The sequence below is a fragment of the Dendrobium catenatum genome, unplaced genomic scaffold, assembly GCF_001605985.2.
Source record: "Dendrobium catenatum unplaced genomic scaffold, ASM160598v2 fragScaff_scaffold_121, whole genome shotgun sequence".
NCBI lineage: Eukaryota > Viridiplantae > Streptophyta > Magnoliopsida > Asparagales > Orchidaceae > Dendrobium > Dendrobium catenatum.
The window spans coordinates 322,959-345,501 of record NW_021318583.1 but is presented as its reverse complement, the minus strand read 5'-3'; the positions used below and the strand labels follow the sequence as shown (position 1 = coordinate 345,501).

The window sequence follows — 22,543 nt, the reverse complement described above, 5'->3', positions numbered from 1 at the left end:
TATACTGAATAATAACTTAATATAACACAATAATTGTTGTTTAATTATTATAAGAATTTTAACATGGTGATTCACATGTTATTTTTTTAGTTGTTAATTATCATATTAATAATTAATAATACCACGAAATTCTTTTATAATTTACATATGAAATATCTAAATCCTTATATTTATTTATAAAACACTCAAATTTATAAATCACATACAAATATCACTAATATTGACTTATTTAAAATAAATAAGATCTTCATATTAATTTATGCACATACTTTGATGTTATTTAGGGTTAAATATGTAAATATATGCAACATTTTTTTTTTCTATTTCTTTACTAGATTATTTATTATGTTTTTTTTTTTGTTATTTTCCAAAAATATGTAAATATATTGTTTTTAATTAATACGACGAACAAAGTAATTTTCAGAACTTTTGTAATTAAACCCTAGCAAGTTCTCCCGAGCGGAGGCTTGAAAGAGAGCGGGAGAGAGCGTGGTGCCGCTCAATCTCACCTACAAGCATGATTTCCTCTGATCGAAATCTTTCCTTGCTCGCCCGCCTCAGTCATCGCAGTTCGATTTTCATCTTCTCATCTCTCTTCTTCTCCACTTCCGCAGTCAGGAAACCTTCTCCCAAGCTTTCATTCATCGCAGGGTACCTTATAACCTCAATCGGTCTTTCGCCGGAGAAGGCCATGGAAGCATCCAAGCAAATCTGCCACATTCAAAGCCCCTCTAAACCTGACGCCGTACTTAATTTCCTCAAAAATATAGGTCTTGACGAAGCTGGCATCAGAAACGCGGTTTATCGGAAGCCCATTTTACTCTGCACTCAGGTGGAGAAAACTTTGAAGCCAAAAGTGCGAGTTTTACAGCAGGTAGGCTTTTCACAACCCGAAATCGCCAAGCTGATTTCAGCAAATCCCTTTTTCCTTCACCGTAAGAACGTTCAGTTGAAGATCGAGTTCTTGGGGGATCTCTTTAGTTCGAAAGCGGATCTCTTGCAAGCCATCATTAAGAATACTCACCTCCTGTGCTCCAACCTTGATAATAGGATTATGCCAAATGTCTCCTATTTGAGAGCATGTGGACTTTCCAAAGATCAAATTGCCTATCTCATGAAATGCAACCATAGATTGATCACAAGAAGACTTGATTCTATCAAGAGCGTTGTACAGCGAGCTATAGAATTGGGGTTTTCTCCCGAGTCTAAAATGTTCCGCTTTGCTCTGCATTCTACCTGCCGCATGAGCAGAGCTTCCATAGATACCAAGATTAAGGTGATGATGAGCTTTGGGTTGTCTGAAGCTGAAATTTCCTCGGCGATTCTGAAGGCTCCACAGCTGTTGTTTTTGTCAGTGGAAAATATCAAAAGCAAAGCGGATTTCTTCATGAAAAGATCAGATTGCGAGCTCTCCTATGTAATTTCTCACCCAAAGCTTCTCTGCTACAGCTTTGAGAAGAGGCTGATTCCGAGATATCAGGTTCTTCAACTTCTCAAGTTGAAAGGACTTCCTAAGAGAAAATGTGGACTGTTTTATTGCATGATGATTAGTGATAAGAAGTTCGTGGAGAAGTTTATTTTACCATATGAAGAGGAGATGCCGGACCTTAATCAAATTTATCTTTCAGCCTGTGCTGGCAATGTTTCAACGGAGGATTGTTTCTCATGAAAAAGAAGAAGGCTTGCTTATAAGCCTTTTTGATGGATAAACAATTAGTAAGAAGATTCTATCAGGTTAGTAGCTTGGATGATTCAATTGCTGAAAAGACCTAGGGGCTGTTTGGATAAACGTAGAATTAAATTCTGTGAATTCATATTTATATAATCGTTAGAGTATTATACTCTGAAAGCTTGTTTGGCATTGCAGCTGTTAAATCTTTCTCAATTCTAATAAATTGTTTGGCTATTTATTTCAAAATTTGAAGTTTGTGAGAGAAAGAAATTCTTAAATCTATTAAGTTCAGTGAACGATTAGTTTTACAAAATTATGGATTTATTCAATAATGAGGTTAAAATGAAATTTATCTAAGCATTTAAAGTCCCTTAAATTATGTTTTGCAGGACCTAAGCTAAATCTTGACTAAATTTTGTCTAAAATAGGATAACAAACAGTTCCTAAATCTTGTAAATTTAGATTTAGTAAAACTTGAGAGGATTAAAATCTGAAAATGATTTGACATGAACATTGCTAAATATTACTAAATTCTAATAAATTGTTTGATATTTGTTTGGGATTTACGTTTCAAAATTTTGTTTGGTTGCTTAAATCATGCCTAAAATAGGGCCCCAAACAGCCCCTGGGGCATTTTGTTGTGCGGTTGAATGTTCTATAGTGGTTATTTCTTTGCTTGTTTGTTCATTTTTCAAAATTTTAACGGTAGTGGTTATAACATTTTGTTTATACTTTGTGGTTTATACTGCTTTGAAGTAAATGATAATAGCTACATCAGAAGAAAAAACCCTTAAAAAGAAACCTCAAAAAGCTGCAAATGCTTCTATCAAGTGGTCTTTAAATGAACTTTAATTAATCTTATGGCCATATCACAAGAAATTTGCTAAATATTACTAAATTCTAATGAATTGTTTGCTAGTTGTTTGGGATTTACTATTTATTAGAGGAATCATGGTTTAAAATTGTGCAATAAGAGGCGCGCCTCAGCGCAATTTCGCCCCTTTAAGACTCAAAGCACACGCAATAAGTTCAGGATTTGAGGCTTATGCCTTAAGTTTACTGAGGCGCGCCTCGCCTCACGGTTTAGAGGTGTCCACCTCTAAAAATTTTTTAAAAAAAAAGCTAACATAATATATATTTGTTCAGTTCGGACCCCCCCAACCCTCGCGCGGTCTTCCGTCATTTCCCGAAAACACGTTTTCTCCCTTCTTCTTCAAGCGACCTTTTTCCCTCTTCCTTCCACCATGAGTTGCTCTTCGCCTATTTCTTGGAGTTATCTTCTACCGCGAGTTGGGTTGCAGTCTCCTTTGACCAACCACTGAAAGCTCTTCTTTTTCTTAGTTTCATCCATCACCTTATTTTGAAATACAAGATCCGTCCATTCTGCTATAAGAACCTCTATATTCTGCTGAGTAAGATTCCACAATCGGTCTGTCTGCTCGGTACCACTTGGTATCGCTCTGTATCGCTAGTTACATGCTTGGTACTGCTAGGTATATGCTCGGTACCACTCGGTACAACAATGTTCGGTACCGAGCAAGTACATGCTCGGTATTGCTCGGACCCCCGCAAGATCGGTATATTGTTGTATTCATCATCCTTAATAATAGTTGTTAGTGTTAGTCTGCTTATTCATGAGTGTATGTTTTGTATAAGTTTTCTTAATGTAGAATAACTGAAACATTATGTTTAGGGATTTGATATATTGCACTATTATATTCTTCTCATAAAGGATGGTCAAAAGTAAATATAAAGCTGCATCAGGTCATAGAAAAGATTCAACATGGAAACATAGCACTCAGGTGGATGTAGGGGAAGTGATAAAACATATATCTATCTAAAATGTAATTACTGTGATAAAGTTGTGAAGGGTAGTGTGATTAGGATGAAGGATCACCTTTCAGGGTCTCACAAGAATGTTGCTCCATGCTTTAAAATTCCTGATATTGTAAGGGATGAGATAAAGTCATACATGAATAAGTCTACCACGTCAAAATAGCTTGCACAGAAGCAATTTGAGGACAGAGTTGATGTTGGCTCTTATTGCGGGAGTGAGCGCAGCATTAGGGATTCATCTTCTTCCATGAAGCACGTTTCATCTAGGGGTGTTAGAGGGCCTAAGGATCATTATATGGTAGACACATCAGATGATGGGCCTCTTACTATACAGAAGATGGCCCTAGAAAATACAAGGGAGGCACGAAGAAGAGTGTGTAAGGATATAGGCATATTCTTCTACAAAAATATAATTCCATTTAATGTTGCAACATCACCTGCATATTATAACATGATTCGTTCAGTTGGAGCATTTGGTAGAGGATTCAAATCTCCAACCATGTATGATTTGAGAACATGAATTCTGAAGGAAGAGTTGAAAAGCACTGATAAAAGCATAAAAGAAATTAAGATGACTTGGGCTCAAACAGGAGTAACAATTATGTCATATGGGTGGTCTGATATCAAACATAAAAGTCTGATCAATATTCTCATTAATAATCCTTATGGTACTGTGTTTTTAAGGTCAGTTGAAGCATCTAACCAGGTCAAAGATGCTGAGTTCATATTTGAATTATTATATATCATTATTAAGGATGTTGGAGAATATTTGGTTGTACAAGTTGTGACAGATAATGCAAGTGCTTACAAGGCTGCAGGTAACAAACTTATGGAGAAGAGGAAATATCTATACTGGACTCCATGTGCTGCACTTTGTATAGATTTGATTTTTGAGAAGCTTGAGGTAGCTCCACTCATGGATTCTAGCTCTTATGAGAAAATTTTCAAATAAAAAATTATAAGGCCAGCAGCAACAAAATTTGACACTGCTTATTTGACATTAGAGAGCATGCTAGATGCTAGACAACCTTTAGAGACTATGTTCACATCTACACAGTGGTTGAATTGTGCTTGGGCGAAGAAGGCTGAGGGAAAATAGATTAGAAAGATTGTTTTAAATGATAAATTTTGACAAAATATCTTATATGTCATTACAACCACTAGACCTTTGGTTTAAGTTTTAAGGATGGTTGATGCTGAAAAGAAGCCTGCAATGAATTTCATCTATAGTGCCATGAATGAAGCCAAAGAAATGATTGCCTCCAACTGAGGAGGCGAAGAGGGTAGCTTTAGAGAAATTTGCAATATTATTGATCAAAGGTGGGAGCTACTACACTTGCATGTAGCTGATTATTACCAAAATTTTCAGTATCAACATGCAGAGAACAAGTCTATAAATCATGAAATAAAGTTGGGATTGTATCATTGCATGGATCGGCTAATAAGTGATGCAACTGAAAGATCAAATGCTGACATGCAATTGGTACCTTTTAGGAATAAAGAATGTTTTTTTGGATTACAACAAGCAAAGGATATAATTGTCAAACGATCTCCAAGTAATTTTATTTAATGTTTTAAACATTTATTTAAAAGTTATTTTTTTTCGCATTAATTAAATTCTTTTATATAAATATTATTTGAGTGGTAGATTTAATTTGGAGATGGGACTCCAGATTTGCTACGTTTTACTGTGAAAGTTTTGGGCTTGACATACTTTTCATCTGACTGTAAAAGAAATTGGAATACCTACAATCAAGTACATATAAAGAGGAGAAATCGCTTGTCCAAATTGAGGATGAATTCACTGGTGTACATTATGTACAATAGGAGACTCAGAGATAGGAATTTGAAGAAAAAATGATTAATGGATGATGAAGATCCTTTGCTTTGCGAGGATGTGACTTCTAATGATGAGTGATTTGTAGATGATGAAGTTGAAGTGATACCGTCTGAATTACAAAATGAATATTTAATTATTGATTTCTTTGATGGTCTTAAAACATCTACATCCACCACAACTCAAGAACAAATCAAAAAAGGTATATAAATAATATAGTTTTCTTCGACTTTTATTAATGTATTACACTATTATTATTTTGAGATTGTTCAAAAATATTTAGGGAAGAGGAAGATAACTGATATTGAGGAAGAAGGATTTGATTGGGAGACATTGGACTCTATAGGAGAGGAGTAAGGGGAAAGAACAGTTCATCATAGTGATGATTCAAATGAAGACCCCCTTAGTGATGACAGTGCTGATGACTTATGAGTTATTATGTGATATGTCATTGCTATTTATTTTTGGAATTATATGTTAATGAAAAGAATACTATAATTTGAGAAAGATGGAGTTTGAGTTGAACTAAATTTCATGTTGTCTTGTTATTGGGATATTTTGATTTCACTTCATATCTTATTTTGTCTCATTAGTATATACAACATTTATCATTTTATGTTTACACAATTTTTTGATTTTGAGGCTTACGCCTCAAAATGTCTTGGAGCTTACGCCTCGCCTCACGAATGGAAAATGCCTCAATACCCGATTACGCAATTTTAAACATTGAGAGGAATAAATCTTACATCCATTAATCCCTTTTTTTTAAAATCCATTAAATCCTTATTTTTAATCCATTAAATCCCTTGAATTGTGAGATTTAGGTTTCGTTTGGGATGGCTTTCTAAAGCAACTTTTTACTACAAAAAGTTTATTTGTTGTACTAGAAAGCTGTTTTAAAAAGCAATAAGAAACTTGCCTCAAATGAAGCCTTAATAAATCTTGGATTTAATCAATAAATAAGTTGAAATGTTATTCATCAAAAGTAGGTTTTAAACGTTTCAAAATTTTGTTTGGTTGCTTAAATCATGCCTAAACCCCTGGGGCATGCATTGTTTTTTAAAAGAGATTCGGTTTTAGAATTGTGTTTCTGATACCTTTTAATGTAACTAATATTAACAACCACTTGATTTTTTTGCCCAATTTCTATCATCCTTTTTTGTTGTGCGGTTGAATGTTCTATAGTGGTTATTTCTCTGCTTGGTTGTTCATTTTTCAAAATTTTAACGGATAGTGGTTTGAAAATTTTGTTTATACTTTGTGGTTTATACTGCTTTAAAGTAAATGATAATAGCTACATCAGAAGATAAAAACCTTAAAAAGAAACCTCAAAAAGCTGCAAATGCTTCTATCAAATGGTCTTTAAATGAACTTTAATTAATCTTATGGTCATATCACAGTGGCTCAGTTGAAGGAAAGGTGAACTAAAAATATCCATTGCGAAAATAAGAAACTTTAATCACCAAAAAAACTCATACTAGAATTCACACAGGTGAAATTCCTATCAAGAATGATACAGGAATACCTGATACTGATGTTCTTCTCTTTACTTGCTTCTTCTTCAAAAAAAAAAAAAGTTTCTAACTTGGAACCTCCCCAGCAGATGCAGTTAGATAAACATCATGAAGCTCTGGCATCTTTTCTCCATATCTAAAAATAAACTTTTCCACAAACTGCCTTTCAGAGATTGAGCTAACATTAAAAAAACCCGGATCTTTCTTCAGAATTCCCTTTGCCTTGAGAAGCTTCAAAACAAGATTCCTTGGAACCAATCTTTTACTCAAACTAAAAATGAAAATATTAGGGTGGCTACTCAAATAAGAGTGATCGCATCCAGCTTCCTTTACCAAGAACGTAACTGTCTCTCGCAAATTCTTCTCAGACAAGCTGAGAACATAAGGTTGCTTTCTGATTGCTGAAGAAATCTCAGCTTCTGAGAAACCTAAGCCGCTCAACAACTTGATCTTGGCATCAACCTGTTCAGAAGTGTTTGAACAGATAGAACGAAGAGCTTGGTAGAACATCCATGACCCACGAGGAATGCCCAATTCATCAATCCTCTTAACTGCTGCTTTAAGGACGTTGACAGGCCTGCCGATAATTAATCTAACTTTAGTCAACAGAAACCCAATTATGGCATCAGAAACTTGACATTCAGTCAAAAAAATGATATTGGGCTTGATAATCTTCTCAAAGCTACGAGCTAAAAGAGTTACATCGTGTGAAAAGGCTTTCACAATTTTATCATTGGAACCAAGAAAGGCTCTGAGGAACTCAATCCTCGGACGCACATTATTATAATTCAGATAATTGAGAGATGTCGGGCTAGCTGTGACTAGCTTAACAAACTGGGTTTTAGAGAACCCAAGCTTGCTTAAAGCTTCAATTTTTGGCTTCAGGGTTGAATCAACATTAGCGCATAGCAGTCTGGAGTGCTGTAGGATAATCCTTTTGATGTCAGCGTCGGTGAAACCATTCTGCTTGAAGAAATGAAGGACGGAGTCGGGCTGCGAAGGGGATTTGATGTGAGCAATAAATTTGGAAGCTTTGATCGCCTTCTCCGAAGATAAACCAACTGAGTCGATGAGATATTTGACGATGAAGGAGGTTTCGGGAGATGGGAGTTCGGCTTTAGAGGTGAAGAAGGAGAGGGGCATTCGGAAGTGAGAAGAGCTGTAGAGGTTGGAGCTCTTCCTATTCGGAGCAAGGCATCGGATGAGTGAAATCGAGCTTCTGCGAATCGAAAGCATGGCTTTTTCGCGGCGGACAAAACCTAGAGAGGTTCAAGATTCGAAGAACGGATACTTCATTCACCTTCTCCCCCACCGACTCACAGAGACGGGCAAGCGGGTGCTAGACGGGGAAGATTAGGGTTTCCCATGGCTGGATTGGATTCGACTAAAATTCTATTATTTTTTAAATTAAATCTAAATTTTAGGTATTTTGCTATTTAATATCAAAATTTTATATTTATTTATATAAAATTTAAATATTTAAATCACATAAAAATATAAAAAATGATACAATTAATTTTGACATAAATAAATTAATAATATTAAATAAAAAATTAATGTTAAAATTTTGAAATAGTTAAAATTATTAATTATTAAATCATAACTATTAGCTTTTAAGCTAATTTTACAATGATAATTTCACCTATTTTACAAAGTATTAAGGGCAATTTTTCAATCGGCATAGTGTTTCTTTTTATAAAATATAGAAAATTTAAACTAATTTTGAATTCGGATTTGTAGGGTTGGACTAAGAAACAAAGAAAATATATTTTGATTTATTTCAGCATATTTAAATAAATTTCATTCATTCTATTTAATTTTGTTTGATTTTCTAAACCTATTTCTTATATAAATTTATAAATTAAGATTTTTCAAAAATATTCCTTCTGTAATTTAAAAACATTAATTAATAAAATGAAATCAAAATTTTTTTTTTCATTTTTATATTTTATGTAGAACTTTATTTTTATTTTTTTATTTTTTAAAAGGCTCAACTACATGGTGGAATATTTAAGTAGTAGTGTAGAAAAGTCGAGCCAATTTCAAGTCACCCTAAGCTTAAGTTTAAACTTGATTAATTAATCAACTCAAGCTCAAATTCGATTTTATGACTCAGCTCGTTATCTTAAAAGAGAGGAAATCATTCTTTGTTCAAGTAATTATTATATTTAAATCATTAAAATATTATAACTTGAAATAAAGAAAAGGTATAACTTCTAAATTTTTTTAGCAATTTTTTTCTATACTTCTTGAATTTCTTTATATTTTAAGTATATTTCATATTAATATTTTTGAGCGAACAAACTTGTTAGCCCAAGTTTAACTTGTTAGCTTATCAATGTTGGCTCTCGATCTTTTTATCAAATCGAGTCTGAACCAACTCACGAGTCAACTTGACTCGTTACACCCCTACTTAAGAGCCTTTTATGGTTTTAATTATCATGTAATTTGAATATCTGAGCTCTAAACATGAAAACTGTGCTTAATAACATCAAAATATGCATCATAAGCTCAGTTGGCTCTGACTCACATACCGAAACTGGTTTTGAAATTTCTGTGCATTCATTAGTCTCCTTCAATAGCTCAGATAGCTTCATTCAACTCAATAGCAGAGCTCAATCCCAATTTTGAAGGCCGTTAACTCCCTCCCTCTCTCTCTCTCTCTCTCGGCATTGAATGAGAAATGAAGACTTCAAAGATATGATTCCATGCTCGTGAACTCAGCAAATGGAGCCCACTCCAATTCTCCTTTCAAAGTTAAAAGCAATAACTTCTGCAGTTCTACTCCTTCCCTTCCATGACTCCCTATCTTGCTTCTCTTCCTGGTTTTTCCACACAAAAATTTATGAGTCAGTCTCTTTCAAATGACAAACATAAATGAATATCTTCCCTCCTTCCTTTCTTCCTGCTTCTCTTAAATTCTTGTGAATCTTTCAGCCAACGCAACATGAATCATGTGAAAACAATCAAAGATTCTTTGATCCTTATATTTAATACTCAAATATCAGTACTATATATGTGCGCAAAGACAGAAAGCCTTCACCTTCAATGCTCATTTTCTTTTTCTTTTACCTTCAGCTTTCTGTTTTCTGGATTAATGAAGAACTGTTGTGTCCCAATCGCCATTCTCCTTCTGTTCTTCAGCACCAGCAAAGGCCTTCGACCTACTCCTGGCAAGCCAGATCAATCTGTCTTCTGCTCTAATATTTTCTTCTTTCTTGAATTTGTTCTAATGACAGTTCACTTGACTTGTGCACAGATGCTGTGCTGAATTCAAGCGGAAGAATGGCAAAGGATGACAAAGAAAATGTGATATCAGAGGTACTGATGTCGTCCATTTCCTTCATTTATTTCCAAACTGCAAGATTTTCATGTACTGATACACTGTACAGAAAAAGAATGATTTTTTTCTTGTTTTGTCTGTTTCTTTTTAGTTGTTTCAAGTTCAGAAAGAAGGTGATGAGGATCCAATGCTTGACCCCTATGCAACCGGATCAAGCTTGCCAGATTGCTCGCATGCTTGTGGACCTTGCTTTCCTTGCAAAAGAGTTATGGTGAGCTTCAAATGCTCGATTGCCGAGTCTTGCCCAATTGTGTATAGGTGTATGTGTAAGGGAAAATACTATCATGTGCCTTCTAATTGAAGAATCATTTTTGTTTTTGATCCATGTTGATGAGTTTAATATATCAGAAGGTAGAGTTTAGAAGTTAGAAGGGGGAGAATCTTGTAAATGATGAGTTTGCATATTCGGGTTTCGTTTGGGACGGCTTTCTTACTGTTTTGTAAAGCGGCCTTATTAGAAAGCCGCTTTAAGTAGTAGGAAGAAAGCTGTCTCAAATAAAACCTCAGCTGATTTAATTGTTAGGAACAATTTTGTTTGTATGTTTACAAGATTGACATATTTCAACTGGTTTGGTAATGACATGATCTATTGTTGGATTCAGCTAAGAAAATATTGAATAGAAAGGAGGAAAAAAACCATTTTACTTTATTTATTGAACACCAACAATTGAAGCCATCTTAATTACCATGAACACATGCAGAATAGTTGGTCATAGGCGTTTGCAATCCTTTAACCCACTCTAAACAAAGTTTGCAGCTATAAATGTTATAGGTACGTTTCCCATGTTCAGGGACTCTAAAATAAACTTCAAACTGTGTAATGGGACCTTAGGCTTCGTTTGGAACCGCTTTTTTAATGCTTTCTTGAAGCAGTTTTCTAGTACAAAATCTTTTAGTTTAAAACTTTTTTGTACTAAAAAGCTATTTTAGAAAGCAATTAAAATGCCATTCTAAACGAAACCTTAACCTATTGCAAAGAAATTTTGGAGGCTTCAACATGAAAAAACTTTCTTGGGGCATGCATAATCATTATGACGAGCAATGGACAATTTAGATGGTCACCCTCAAGCCATATGAAAATAATCCTTATTTTATTGATAAAAAATATTCATCAATTGGGTTTGTCTGTATCGACACGTCTCCAAAAAAAATCATATAATAGGCATGAATCTCAAAGTAATATTTGAATTACAAATTTCATAATTAAAGTACGGATAGCCCAAAGTTTGATTTCAACAAATTTGTAGTCAAACTTAATGTATCGATGAGAGTCATGAGATGAATCTACTGACACTATAAGTGATTCGATCTAACTCAAAATGAGTTCAAATTAGGCATATAAAATATATTGAGAAATTTTAAACATTAATTGAAGAACTAAACTATCACCAATTAAGACATCCTTATAATTAAACCGAGCTGCTCGACGAGACGAATCTAAGGAACCCAAGATAATTTGATTCTATCATCATTAAGGCGCTCAAATATTTGATAAGTGATATACAATCAAGGGGATTAATATAGATCATACAATAGCGTGTTTTTGCATTTTGGTTAAATTTATCAAAATGTTCCCTCTCAAAGAGGCTATAAATAGGGCTCATTCTCTACATGAAGGAAGCTTAAGATCTATAAGAACTAAAAAAACTCTAACAATTTCAGGCGACCATCATTGATGAATCCCATCAACAATCGCCGCCACTATCGCCGGAATTCATCATCAGACTATTATCATTTGACTATTATTATATATCCATGTTGTTGGGTTTTAATTATCCACTTGTAGACATTTGATTTTTATAATTCTTACAACTAAAATGCATATAATTGTACTCAACTACGCATCATATCATCTTCTTCAATTGTAAGGAAGAGAGGCTTCTTGTACCTGTCATACATAGTAGATTATTGCAACTTGGTCGAATTAATTCCTATGTCTTTCTCATTCTTGAATTTTCCACTAAAATTTTTTTCTTATCTCTCATAACTTTTATTTGTGTGTGTTAGATTTTTATACAGAGCTAAAGTAATAAATATATAATAGCCAAGTTAACCCAACATTTTACCATTTGAAGTTATAGTTTTGCAGGTTTGCAAGAATAATTTGAATATATAACACAGTTTTACATGTGTATATAAGTATGGGAGAGGGAGATAGGGTTAGCTAATGTACTTGGGAAAAGGGAGACTAGGGCGAAATAGATGGAAAGGTTGAGAGTTTAGTTTGTAAAATGCTCCAAATCTGAACATTTGCAGTGATTTTAATCACTATAATTCTATAATATATCAATAGCTAAAATCACTGCAATATTGTAATATAGCAACAATTAAAACCGCTTCTATTCTGCCGCACAAGAAAAAAAAAAAACTGATTCCAAAAACTGAATGTTGAGATCAAATTATAAAAATTAATGAGAGCATTGTACAAATATAAATTGAGTGAACATTATCAACATATAAATCTTATGTCTAATTTGTCAAAATTAAAAAGTATATTACAAGCAATAAAATCAATTGATAAGTATTTAAAGGCGATACACTAATTATATATGAAAAGTAACAAACAAACACATTTTTCTATAAGCTGAATTGAATACATGTCAAAAGGATATTCTAATCCTAATTTTAAATGAAAACAATCTTGTAGATTAAGTTTACTTATCATAGCTGAGCTTCAAGGAGGTGGATGTTGTCCCTAATACTGCTGCATAAACTATCTCATTTCATTTTGAAGTATTTGCAAAGTGATCAAATGTACTACTGTTGTTGCTGACGATTGGAGTGATGGTACTCTGAGAGAACTATCGGGTTGGAGTTAATTCAAACTATTGTGTTCATACTCTCTTAGAATGTTCATGCTCTATTTAACTAGTAAACTTTTGCAATTATTAAACATTGATTGATGGATTCTCTAAATTCTCATTATTACACCAAAAACGCTTCTTTTGTTTGATCAATGGCACGTAAATGCCTAAAAAATTATATGTGATAAAAGGAGATTAGCACATTGTCATATGATGGAGCATTAAATTCTCCTAGTACTTGCTGTTGCAAGTCATTGGAACCTCATACAATTAGATATATTAACAATACCTTCTTATAATGTGACATTCTAGAAGTTTCCATGGAGCTTCATCTTGGCTACACCAGCCAAGGGGAGGAGCATCACAACAATCAAACCAATTGAAAACTCCGCAAATTTATGTATGGACTAAAAAAAGGAATCACACTAATGTTACTCAATGCTATCAAAATTTTTATTAACATTGGCTTCATGCAATTGTCACTTTCTTCAATTACATCAATGACACCATAAGTACTAATCTTTCTCTCCCGACCATTAATTCAATCAAAATTCTCCTTCATAATCAATTCAGACTAAAAGATTGGGATAACATAAATTTTTTTTTTTTTGTCTTGAAATAGCACACTTTAGCAGTAGTATTTCATTGTCTCAACATTATTGTACTATGCAATTATTAGAAGATGCAAGTTGTGTTGCTAGCAAACCATAAAATATGTCAATGGATCCTATAACTAAACTCAACAACACTAATAGAAACCATTATCAAATCCTCCCGATACAGTTGCTTGATAGGTAAGAAATTATACCTCACTTTTGAGCTCGACACGAGCTCGAGCTCGAGCTCGCTTTCCGACCAACGAGTTGAGCTCGATAATGCCAAAACACGAATCAGCTAGACTCGTTTATGTTGAGTCTAGTAATTAGGTTGTTAAGCCTAAGTGAATGTCCCAAGGCTACCAAGAGGGGGGTGAATTGGTAGTTTAAAAAAATTAAAATTTAAGACCCCTTTTTAAAAATTATTGAACCGAAATAAAATCTCTTTTAAATTTTGTAGAAAAAGGTTTTTCAACCACAGAGTTTTTAAAACTGAAATAGAAAGTGCGGAAACGTAAAAACAGTAAAGTAAATGACACCAGATTTATAGTGGTTCGGTCTATAACCAGACCTACATCCACTCCCCAGAGGCACCCTCTGAGTATTGCACTAATACCAATAGTGACTCTCCTTTTGCACCCACAGCAAGGCGGAGAAGCCTTTACAACACACTCTTTTCACCACTCCCCGGTGCGGCAGAGAACCGTCCATCCTTTTACACAATACCCAGTGTTGGCAAAGAACCTCAGCGAAAATTTTATTTTTTATAATAATTTTAAAACTATTTTTATAAAAAATACAGTTATTCTAAACAGACTCATAATTTCATTCAATTTGAATCACAATTATGATGGAATGGGACTAAAATAGAGAGGAGCTTTAACCGAATAGTCCTTATTTTAAAGTTGCAGTGAATATAAATAGGAGAAAATTAATATTTATTTCAATATGAATATAATATATAAAAAATAATTAAAAATATTATATTACACTAATATTAAAATAAATATAAGAATTTTAAAATTCACCTGCATTTTTGTAAGGATACTCTCACCCCATTTTTTTAATATAAAGAGAAAATTAAGTAAAATAGAAACAAAAAACATAAACTGCTCGCAGATTTATTGCTAAAATACTTTATTTTTTAATAAAGCAATCATAAAAAGCATTCAACTAAGACGAGCAGCGAGCTTCATAATTTATACCTAAAATTCATATATTTTCTGAATATAATGCATAATAATAGATAGAAAATGAAACAAACGAAGAAGAGAACAGTACTGAAGCTATGAACAGCTCAAACTACCCAAAAAAAAAAAAAAAAAAATCTAAGCTATCTTCTAAGCATGTAAGGTGTGAAGCTAAGCTTCTTCTTCTCAGGCGGCAGCCATTGTTTCTTCAGCTTTTCCTGAAGCCTTAGATGCCTGAGAGTTCGTCTGAGCAGAGGCCTTCTTCATCATGGAGAAGAGGAATAACTTCAATTTCTCCTTCTTTATATCATGATTTATCAGCTGCTGACGACACTTCAAGCTGCAGAAGGCTTCACCCCTGTCAAGAGAAGATTCAGAATATTGTTTATCAAATTCTGTGAATTTGATTTTATGTAAACAAAATATACCTATACATGAAGATGTCGCAGGAGGGGAGGAGATGCAACTTGCAGAGTGAACAATCCACAAGGAAAGGAGAAAGCTTTATCGTCGTCGCTGCCGGAAAATCGCCGGCGCCTCCTGCAGATCCCAATGATGAAAGCATCTCCACCGATGGCGCCACCGTCGAATCAGTTCCGTTCCACCGCCGTTCTAACTTCTGGACTTCAGCCACCCTCCGCCGCCGCTGTTGCCTATTTTCGTCGACGGTTGCCGGAATCTCTTGGTCGGACGGGGGCGGGGGCGGGGGCGGCCCGTCCTTCGCCGACACATCCTTCATGCTTGTCGTCCGCCTCAAAGGCAAAGGCGAACGCGGTCTCTTGCTTTCTAACATCTTGATTTGTCGCAGATTGTGAGAGAGAGAGAGGGTTTTGGCCGGGATGGAGCAGGCAGGGCGAAATATAATAATTGGGGAGGAGAAGGGGTCCAGTGGTTGGTGATGCGTGGCTTATTTGAGGCAGTTTGGGTGAAGTATTTAAAAATCAAAGATATTTTAGATATTTTAGATATTTTAAAATCGCAGATTAAGATATTTTAGATTAAGGTTTCTCTTGAGACAGATTTTTTATATTATTTTTTTAAGTAGTTTTTAAATATAAAAAATTTTAGAACTAAAAATTTTTGAAATAAAAAATTATTTTAAGAAATAATAAGAAAATTGTGGCAAATAAAGCCTAGGCTTTATTGAGATAGTTTTTTTACTATTTTTTAAAAGTAACCTTTTTAGTATAATTTTTTTAATAGAAAATTGTTTTAGAAAATAACAAAAAATGTACCTAAAAAAAGCCTAAGTGTAAATTAAATATAATATATTTGAAATCTAAGAGATTATCTTTTTAATTGAAGTTAAGAAAATTGATAATTTAACATTTAAAATAAAATAAATAAAAAAAGTAAACTAAGTTAGGTGAGGAACTTGTTAATATACTATTACTCTTGTTGCGGGCTAGAATAAACGCGATGATAGAGTTAGAAATTTTCTTCTCAGCATTGTACGTATATCCAACACACAAATAAAAGAAAATTGAAACACCAAAAATTTTACGTTGAAAACTTCGGAAAAGGGAAAAACCATAGGGTTACACCCAGCTAAAATGATTCCACTTGTGTTTGATTAGATTACAAGTGACTGACTCGACCTTGAAATCGAGGACAATCAGTTCACAATAATTAATCGTCGGGTTGAAATCCAGTTATGCGAGCGATTATCAGAAATCAGCTACGTTTAGTGGTCTGGTGAAAATTTGGCAATCGTGCAGAATTCTGACGTCATTCGGTGGTTAGGAGAAAGTCCAGCGTTGGTCGGCTACCGGGTGAAAGCCTGGCGGTGATCAAGGAGGAGTCTAATGGCAAGAGAGTTCTCTTCCTTCTCTTCATTGTTTTCTTACTTAGGTTCCCTCATATAAGAAATAAGAGGTATAATTTAGATTTTTGATAGTGACATGGCTAATAAATAGGAGGAAGATCAAGGGTAAATTGAAAGTGGTTTGAATAGACGACTGATGTTGATTTCATTGATAATGAACTGTTTGCTGGACATTTGAATGTCTTAATGAAATCAGAATTTTACAATCTTAGGCTCGTTGGATTCGTCTCGTCAAACTTCTCAATTTAACTATAAGCATGTCATGTTAAAAAAATGTTTGGTAATCCAAATTATGGATTGAACCTTCCAAATGTACTTCGGGTCTTTGATTTGGACTCATTTGAGCTCGGATTGGGCCGAATTTGGTGTTGTTGGGTTCATATTATCAAGACGTTCATTTTGACTATAAGTTTACTGAAATTGGAGTTTAATTAGACGGTCCCATATTTAATTTTTGAAGCTTCGAATTTGATTTTGCCTCAAGATTTGTGCCTGATCAAGATAACTTTTTGATGATATATTAACTCTAATTCTTGAAATTGTTCTCAACAACTAAGCTATAAAAATTATGATGGATGCTCATTTGATGAGGTATTACGAAGTTGATTGCATGTTTGGGATAATTTTTTTATTATTTTCTAAAACAGTTTTCTGGTACAAAAATTTTTTGAATTCAAAATTTTTGTACTAGAAACCTGCTTTAAAATGCAATGAGAAAGCTGTCACAACCAAAGCTTTAGTGCTAGTAGCATTAGTTTGCTACGGGCTTTTATTATTGGGATTGATTTCATGTGAAGAAAAATAGGAATAAATGTTAGCCACATGAAAAATAATTCTATTCAGGTGTTGAACGTTGTCCGGAGGCCAACCAGAATGCGCCACATCACCCTTTCGCTCGATACTGCGGCTCGGTACTGTTCGATACAACTCAGTATCACAGCTCGGTACCACTAACGTGGCAACACATGATTTTCCTTCGGACATAAAGTTGAGTCCGACGTCCGAACATAATAATTTCTCTCAAGGGCAACTGCGCTGCATATATCATACATATAAAATAAACTACACAACAAGTTCCAAATTTCTTTTTAAAAAAATTGGATTTACTTTACTCACAACCAAACACCAAAAAACTCAAAATCTCAAATTCAGTACACTTAAAATAGCTAAAGTCAAATAACCTCTTGAAAAATTTTATTTATTAGAGATTAGGTCAAGTTTTTTAAAATAAGATAATATTTTTATGCACAAACTAAATACCTTAAGTTCTTTTTGGTTTTTATTTTTTAACTTTTAATAAACTTATTTGCACACTTGAATACTCAGTCACAAAACTCTTTACCTCTATGGTGGGAGTCAAAGTCCCCAACCATTAAGTTAAGATCATGGGCTATGTATAACAAGAATTAATCTAAGCTTAATATTGATTAGTGTTATCTTATTTCAAAATTAGATCAACATAAATATATTTCAAAATTAGTGAATTTTATATATTTTTGTTGTGATCACTCTTTAAATTTGATATGTTATGTCAAATGTTATCGGAACTTTATTCGAATGTACAATTTAATTAGTAATTTTTTTAATAATATTTGAACCTTAATCATCTTTTTTTAGTAACAAAGACGACTATTCAAATAGAATTTGAAGAATATTCAAATGTGAATCAATTTTATGGCATATAGTTTTAACTTTGATTAATATTTTTTAAATATTATTCAAATGTTATTCAAATTAATTTGGGTTTGGAAAGACTTAAAAAGGTTCATGGTCTTGAGTGGGGATATTTTAATTCTTAGAGAATTTTCAAGCTTACTTCCCGAAAAATAAAACATCGACATTTTTATCAGTTTTGAGCTTTATCTGTCACAGTACTCTAGAATCTATATTGAAAGAATTACATCTGTTTTCATTATAATCATTTAACTAGAGCTTACTAATGAACAACGAAAAGAAATATGATCACATTTTATCTAGAACTGCAGGTAGAAAAATTATGAATATTGTTCGGAGCCTTATATCATATGATCTTACCCTTTTCTAAAAATATATATAAAACCATATAATGAGCACATAGCCTAAATAATAACTAAAACCTTACAATTGAAATTAATGCAAGATAAAAGAGAACAACATGCTATAAATCATATTAAAAAATTAATGCATAAATATCCATACAGTTCATTACATCTCAATCCATTATATTATCAGTTATAATATCACTACCAATCAACAGTACTAATACTAGTAATAATATTAATGGATTGTGTTTTTAACACTCCTATATTCAAATAGTTCGCATAAACTTATAAAATTCTTTTACATAAAATTTTAAATAAAAAATACATTAATGAAGGTAATTTAAACAACTAATAATTTAATCAAATTTAACGAATAATTTATAAAAAACAACAAAATTAAGTCATTAATTTATCTTTAAGATCATGACCCCATATAATAAAATTAAGCTTTTTTTATAAAAAATTACAGTACATTATTAATATGATGATAATTTCTTGTTTTTGAAAAATTCAAAACAAAAAAAACTATAAATAAGGTAATAGACACGTGGTAGAAGCTAGAGGACCGGAGAGCCAGTAGGCCCAGTATATATAAGGTTCCCAAAACTAACTATCAAAGCATGCACCTCTCCTTTTCCGTCTTCATTGGCCATCTCCTTTGTCCAGAACGTGGAAGAGCGTTGCTTCTAACCAATGGTTATGGTCGTCGGCGTCGCTGGATTCACATTGTATGCTTTTCCATCTCTTCTTCGCATTCTCATCTCGTAATTATGATCTGGATCATCTTTTCCGACTTTGATTGGCTATGGATCCTTCAAGTTTGTTGATTTGTATGGAAATCAATGGTAAGATGCGGATCTCGGTTAGGTTTTTTTTTTTTTTGGTTTTGAGAAGGAATAATGGTGTTACGAAACTTGCTGTTGCGAGGACGAACTTGGTTCTAAGATGGTTTTGAGAGTTTAGGGCTAGGTTTTGTAGGAATGCGTAGTGTGTGGTCGGCCAATCTTTTTTGCCTGGTATAGGGTGGGAAATTTGGCTTTCGTAAGGGAATTGATTATGTTTGACGCAACTTAAATTTATCTTCGTTTATGTTTTATTTATTGAGGTAAAAACGGTAATTTATGTACATGAGAATATTTTTATGCTTGTTTTTTCTTTATGTTTTTCTTCTTTGTTTCCTCGTTCATTGGCATGCAAGGTTTGCATAGAGAGGAGTTTCAATTTCTATGGGTATGCTTTCTGGGTCGTGCATTGCAGTAAATGCTAATTAACTTGCTACTTTTTCCAAACATCTATATATTTTAAGTCTGTTGGTTCCAAGGAACAATTTTTTTTTTGGGACGCCAATGAACAACTCAACTTGATGTTTTGAACTGCATGGTGTTTCTCGACTCGTCTTATAAAAACTTAATTTTTGGACTTTTCTGATTGATGTTGACTAGATATTTTATATGGAGGAAGAAGCATCTATTGAATTTGGTTAGAAGTAGTCAAATTTCCAGGATGCGCAGTATATATACCATAATTGTATTTGTTGTGTGTGGAGTTTTTCCGAAGTTAATCCATTTTATTACGTACTCTCTTCATTGCTTCTATTTGTTTGTTTTTCTCTTTGATATGCTATCGGATCATAGATATATCAATTAATTAGTATTGTGCTTACAAGCGAAAAATTCTAATGCTAACTATTATGCTTGTTGCGTCCTGGAGTATTCGCGGTGGTAGAGAAATATAAAGTTTAATGTCTTAGCTTTTGTACGAATATCCAATACGCAATCAGATAAAAAGAAAGATGGTGCGGTATTCAAGAGATGCCAAGATTTTTACGTTGGAATGATCGTTGTCTGGTGATAGAGGTAGGAAGGACCATAGTAGGTGGACGACGGAGGTCGAGGCAACAGAGATCGAAAGGATCGTTGTCTGATGATGGAAGTTGAAAGGATTGTAGTCAGCAGACAACAGTGGTCATAAAGATCGTTGTCGGAAAGGGCTACGGAGGTCCGGAATCAATTGGAAGCCGTGCAACGGTATGACGTTAGTTGGTGGCCTGGTAGAAGTCAAGCGACGGACAGAAGTCCGACATCTGGTAGAAATCAGAAAAAAGTCTGGCGTAAGGCAGAAGTCTGGTGTCGGGTAGCAATCCGGAGACGGGTGAAGGTCCGGAATCGAGTAGAAGTCCGACGCTGGGTAGAAATACGACAATGAGTGGAGGTCCGACGTTGGGTAAAAGTCCGACGAATGTCTGACGACGAGCAGAAGTCCGACGTCGGGTATGAATCCGATGACGAGCGGAGGTCTGGCGTCTGGTAGAAGTTTGATGTTGGGTAAAAATCCGGCGACGAGCGAAGGTCCAACGTCGGGTAGAAGTCCAGTTTTGGGTAGAAATCTGGCGACGAGCGGAGGTCCAACGTCGGGTAGAACTCCAGCGTATGGTAGAAGTCCAGCTTTAGTTAGAAATCCAGCGACAAACGGAGGTCTGAGGTCAGGTAGAAGTCCAACGATGGGTAGAAGTCCAATGAATGTCTAGTGACGGGCAAAAGTCTGGTGTCGGGTAGAAATACGGCGACGAGCGGAGGTCTGACGTCGAGCAGAAGTTCAGTGTCGGTCAGCTGCCGGGTGAAAGTCTGACGGCTGTCGAGGAGTCTCTTCCTTCTCTCTCTTGCTTCCTCTTCGATCCTCATGAGAGTGGCATGGCCAATAAATGAGAGGAAGAACAGGGGTAAATTAGAAGTGATTTTAATGTATGGCTAATATTGAATCCCTTGATCGTGGACCGTTTATTGGACATTTTAATGTCTTAATGATATTAGAATTTGGCGATCTTGGGCTCATTGGATTCGTCTCATCGAGCCACTTGATTCGACTATAAGCATGTCACGTTTGGAAAATCTTTGATAATCCAAATTATAGTTTGAACTTTTCAAATGAGCTTCGGGTCTTTGATTTGGACTCATTTGGGCTCGGATTGAGTCGAATTTGGTGTCGTTGGGTTCGTAGTTTCGAGACGTTCAGTTCGACTATAAGTTTGCTGAAATGAGAGTTCCGATGGTCCCAGATTTAATTTTTGAAGTTTCCATCTTGATTCTACCTTGAGATTCGTGCCCGATCAAGATAATTTTTTTGATGATATATCAATGCTAATCTTAACAAAAAATTCATCAAATGTTGGAGAATGAGAAGGGAAATTAAAGTAAACTAGCAACTTAGCATCTATGAGGTGATTTGACTCAAGTTTGTACGTAGTTTGGTTCTGATTCACAAGAAAATTCATTTTTGAAGTTCAGGTTTAATCAGAGGCTTAACTATAAATTTATCTTTCAATGGAGAGTTTAATTTTAGATTGTCTTCAGGATAGAACACTTACGGTTGTATCTATTTTTTATCATGACCACTCTTTTGCAAAGGATTTTAAGAGATATAATATATTGGGATTCATATATTTGACGATGCAACTTATAAATTAGGTGCATTCAGACAAACTGTTATGGCTAGAGTATAACAGTTAACGTTGCCCACATAGGATTATTATAAAGTTCATTATACTATGGCTATGCTTGAGGCCTTCTTATTTGTTGATAATGAGAAGGACATTTATCAACAAATTCTCTTGCATTTCTCACATCGGAATCCTATGCAACGTTAAATGCCAATGGCATACACTGATACACCGTCTAAGGACTTTTTTGGAACTACTCTCTTCTGTGTATCTATTCTACTATTTATTTCAAACTTTGCACAGGGACTTGTGTACATTGTTCTTTATCTGGCATTTTTTTGTTGCCTGCTCTATTTGTGAGCTTGGAAAATTTTCCTTGCGTGAATAAAATAAGGTTTTTTTCTTTTCAAATTATGTTCACATTTCACAACGATGTTAATACTTCGTTCTTTGTGCAATGAAGTTTTAT

General features: G+C 34.2%; 4 protein-coding genes across 4 annotated transcripts; 2 read left to right on the top strand and 2 right to left on the bottom strand.

Annotated features, from left to right (window-relative positions):
• The first annotated feature begins 382 nt into the window (after positions 1–382).
• LOC110103906 (transcription termination factor MTERF2, chloroplastic) lies at positions 383–1,968 on the top strand. The gene has a single exon (XM_020832785.2). The coding sequence runs from the start codon at positions 518–520 to the stop codon at positions 1,667–1,669; it is 1,152 nt and encodes a 383-aa protein (XP_020688444.1). The 5' UTR covers positions 383–517; the 3' UTR covers positions 1,670–1,968.
• A 4,777-nt stretch (positions 1,969–6,745) lies between these two features.
• LOC110103905 (transcription termination factor MTERF4, chloroplastic) lies at positions 6,746–8,243 on the bottom strand. The gene has a single exon (XM_020832783.2). It carries the CDS (start codon positions 8,093–8,095, stop codon positions 6,926–6,928), a length of 1,170 nt encoding a protein of 389 aa, XP_020688442.1. The 5' UTR covers positions 8,096–8,243; the 3' UTR covers positions 6,746–6,925.
• Positions 8,244–10,068: 1,825 nt separating this feature from the next.
• On the top strand, positions 10,069–10,629 carry LOC110103907 (protein EPIDERMAL PATTERNING FACTOR 2-like). The gene is made up of 2 exons (XM_028697992.1): positions 10,069–10,180; positions 10,294–10,629. Exons 1-2 carry the CDS (start codon positions 10,145–10,147, stop codon positions 10,501–10,503), a joined length of 246 nt encoding a protein of 81 aa, XP_028553825.1. The 5' UTR covers positions 10,069–10,144; the 3' UTR covers positions 10,504–10,629.
• Positions 10,630–14,790: 4,161 nt separating this feature from the next.
• Positions 14,791–15,661, bottom strand: LOC110103915 (FCS-Like Zinc finger 5). The gene is made up of 2 exons (XM_020832797.2): positions 15,221–15,661; positions 14,791–15,150 (listed from the first exon to the last, which is right to left on the bottom strand). Exons 1-2 carry the CDS (start codon positions 15,583–15,585, stop codon positions 14,979–14,981), a joined length of 537 nt encoding a protein of 178 aa, XP_020688456.1. The 5' UTR covers positions 15,586–15,661; the 3' UTR covers positions 14,791–14,978.
• Positions 15,662–22,543: the final 6,882 nt, after the last annotated feature.

What these genes read in the sequence shown, in the direction of transcription:
- LOC110103906 (XM_020832785.2), top strand. Translation starts at nt 518, where the DNA reads ATGATTTCCTCTGATCGAAATCTTTCCTTGCTCGCCCGCCTCAGTCAT.
- LOC110103905 (XM_020832783.2), bottom strand. Translation starts at nt 8,095, where the DNA reads ATGCTTTCGATTCGCAGAAGCTCGATTTCACTCATCCGATGCCTTGCT.
- LOC110103907 (XM_028697992.1), top strand. Translation starts at nt 10,145, where the DNA reads ATGGCAAAGGATGACAAAGAAAATGTGATATCAGAG. An exon ending in AAGAAAATGTGATATCAGAG is followed by an intron (nt 10,181 to 10,293) that starts GTACTGATGTCG and finishes GTTTCTTTTTAG; the next exon opens with TTGTTTCAAGTTCAGAAAGA.
- LOC110103915 (XM_020832797.2), bottom strand. Translation starts at nt 15,585, where the DNA reads ATGTTAGAAAGCAAGAGACCGCGTTCGCCTTTGCCTTTGAGGCGGACG. An exon ending in TGCGACATCTTCATGTATAG is followed by an intron (nt 15,151 to 15,220) that starts GTATATTTTGTT and finishes TTCTCTTGACAG; the next exon opens with GGGTGAAGCCTTCTGCAGCT.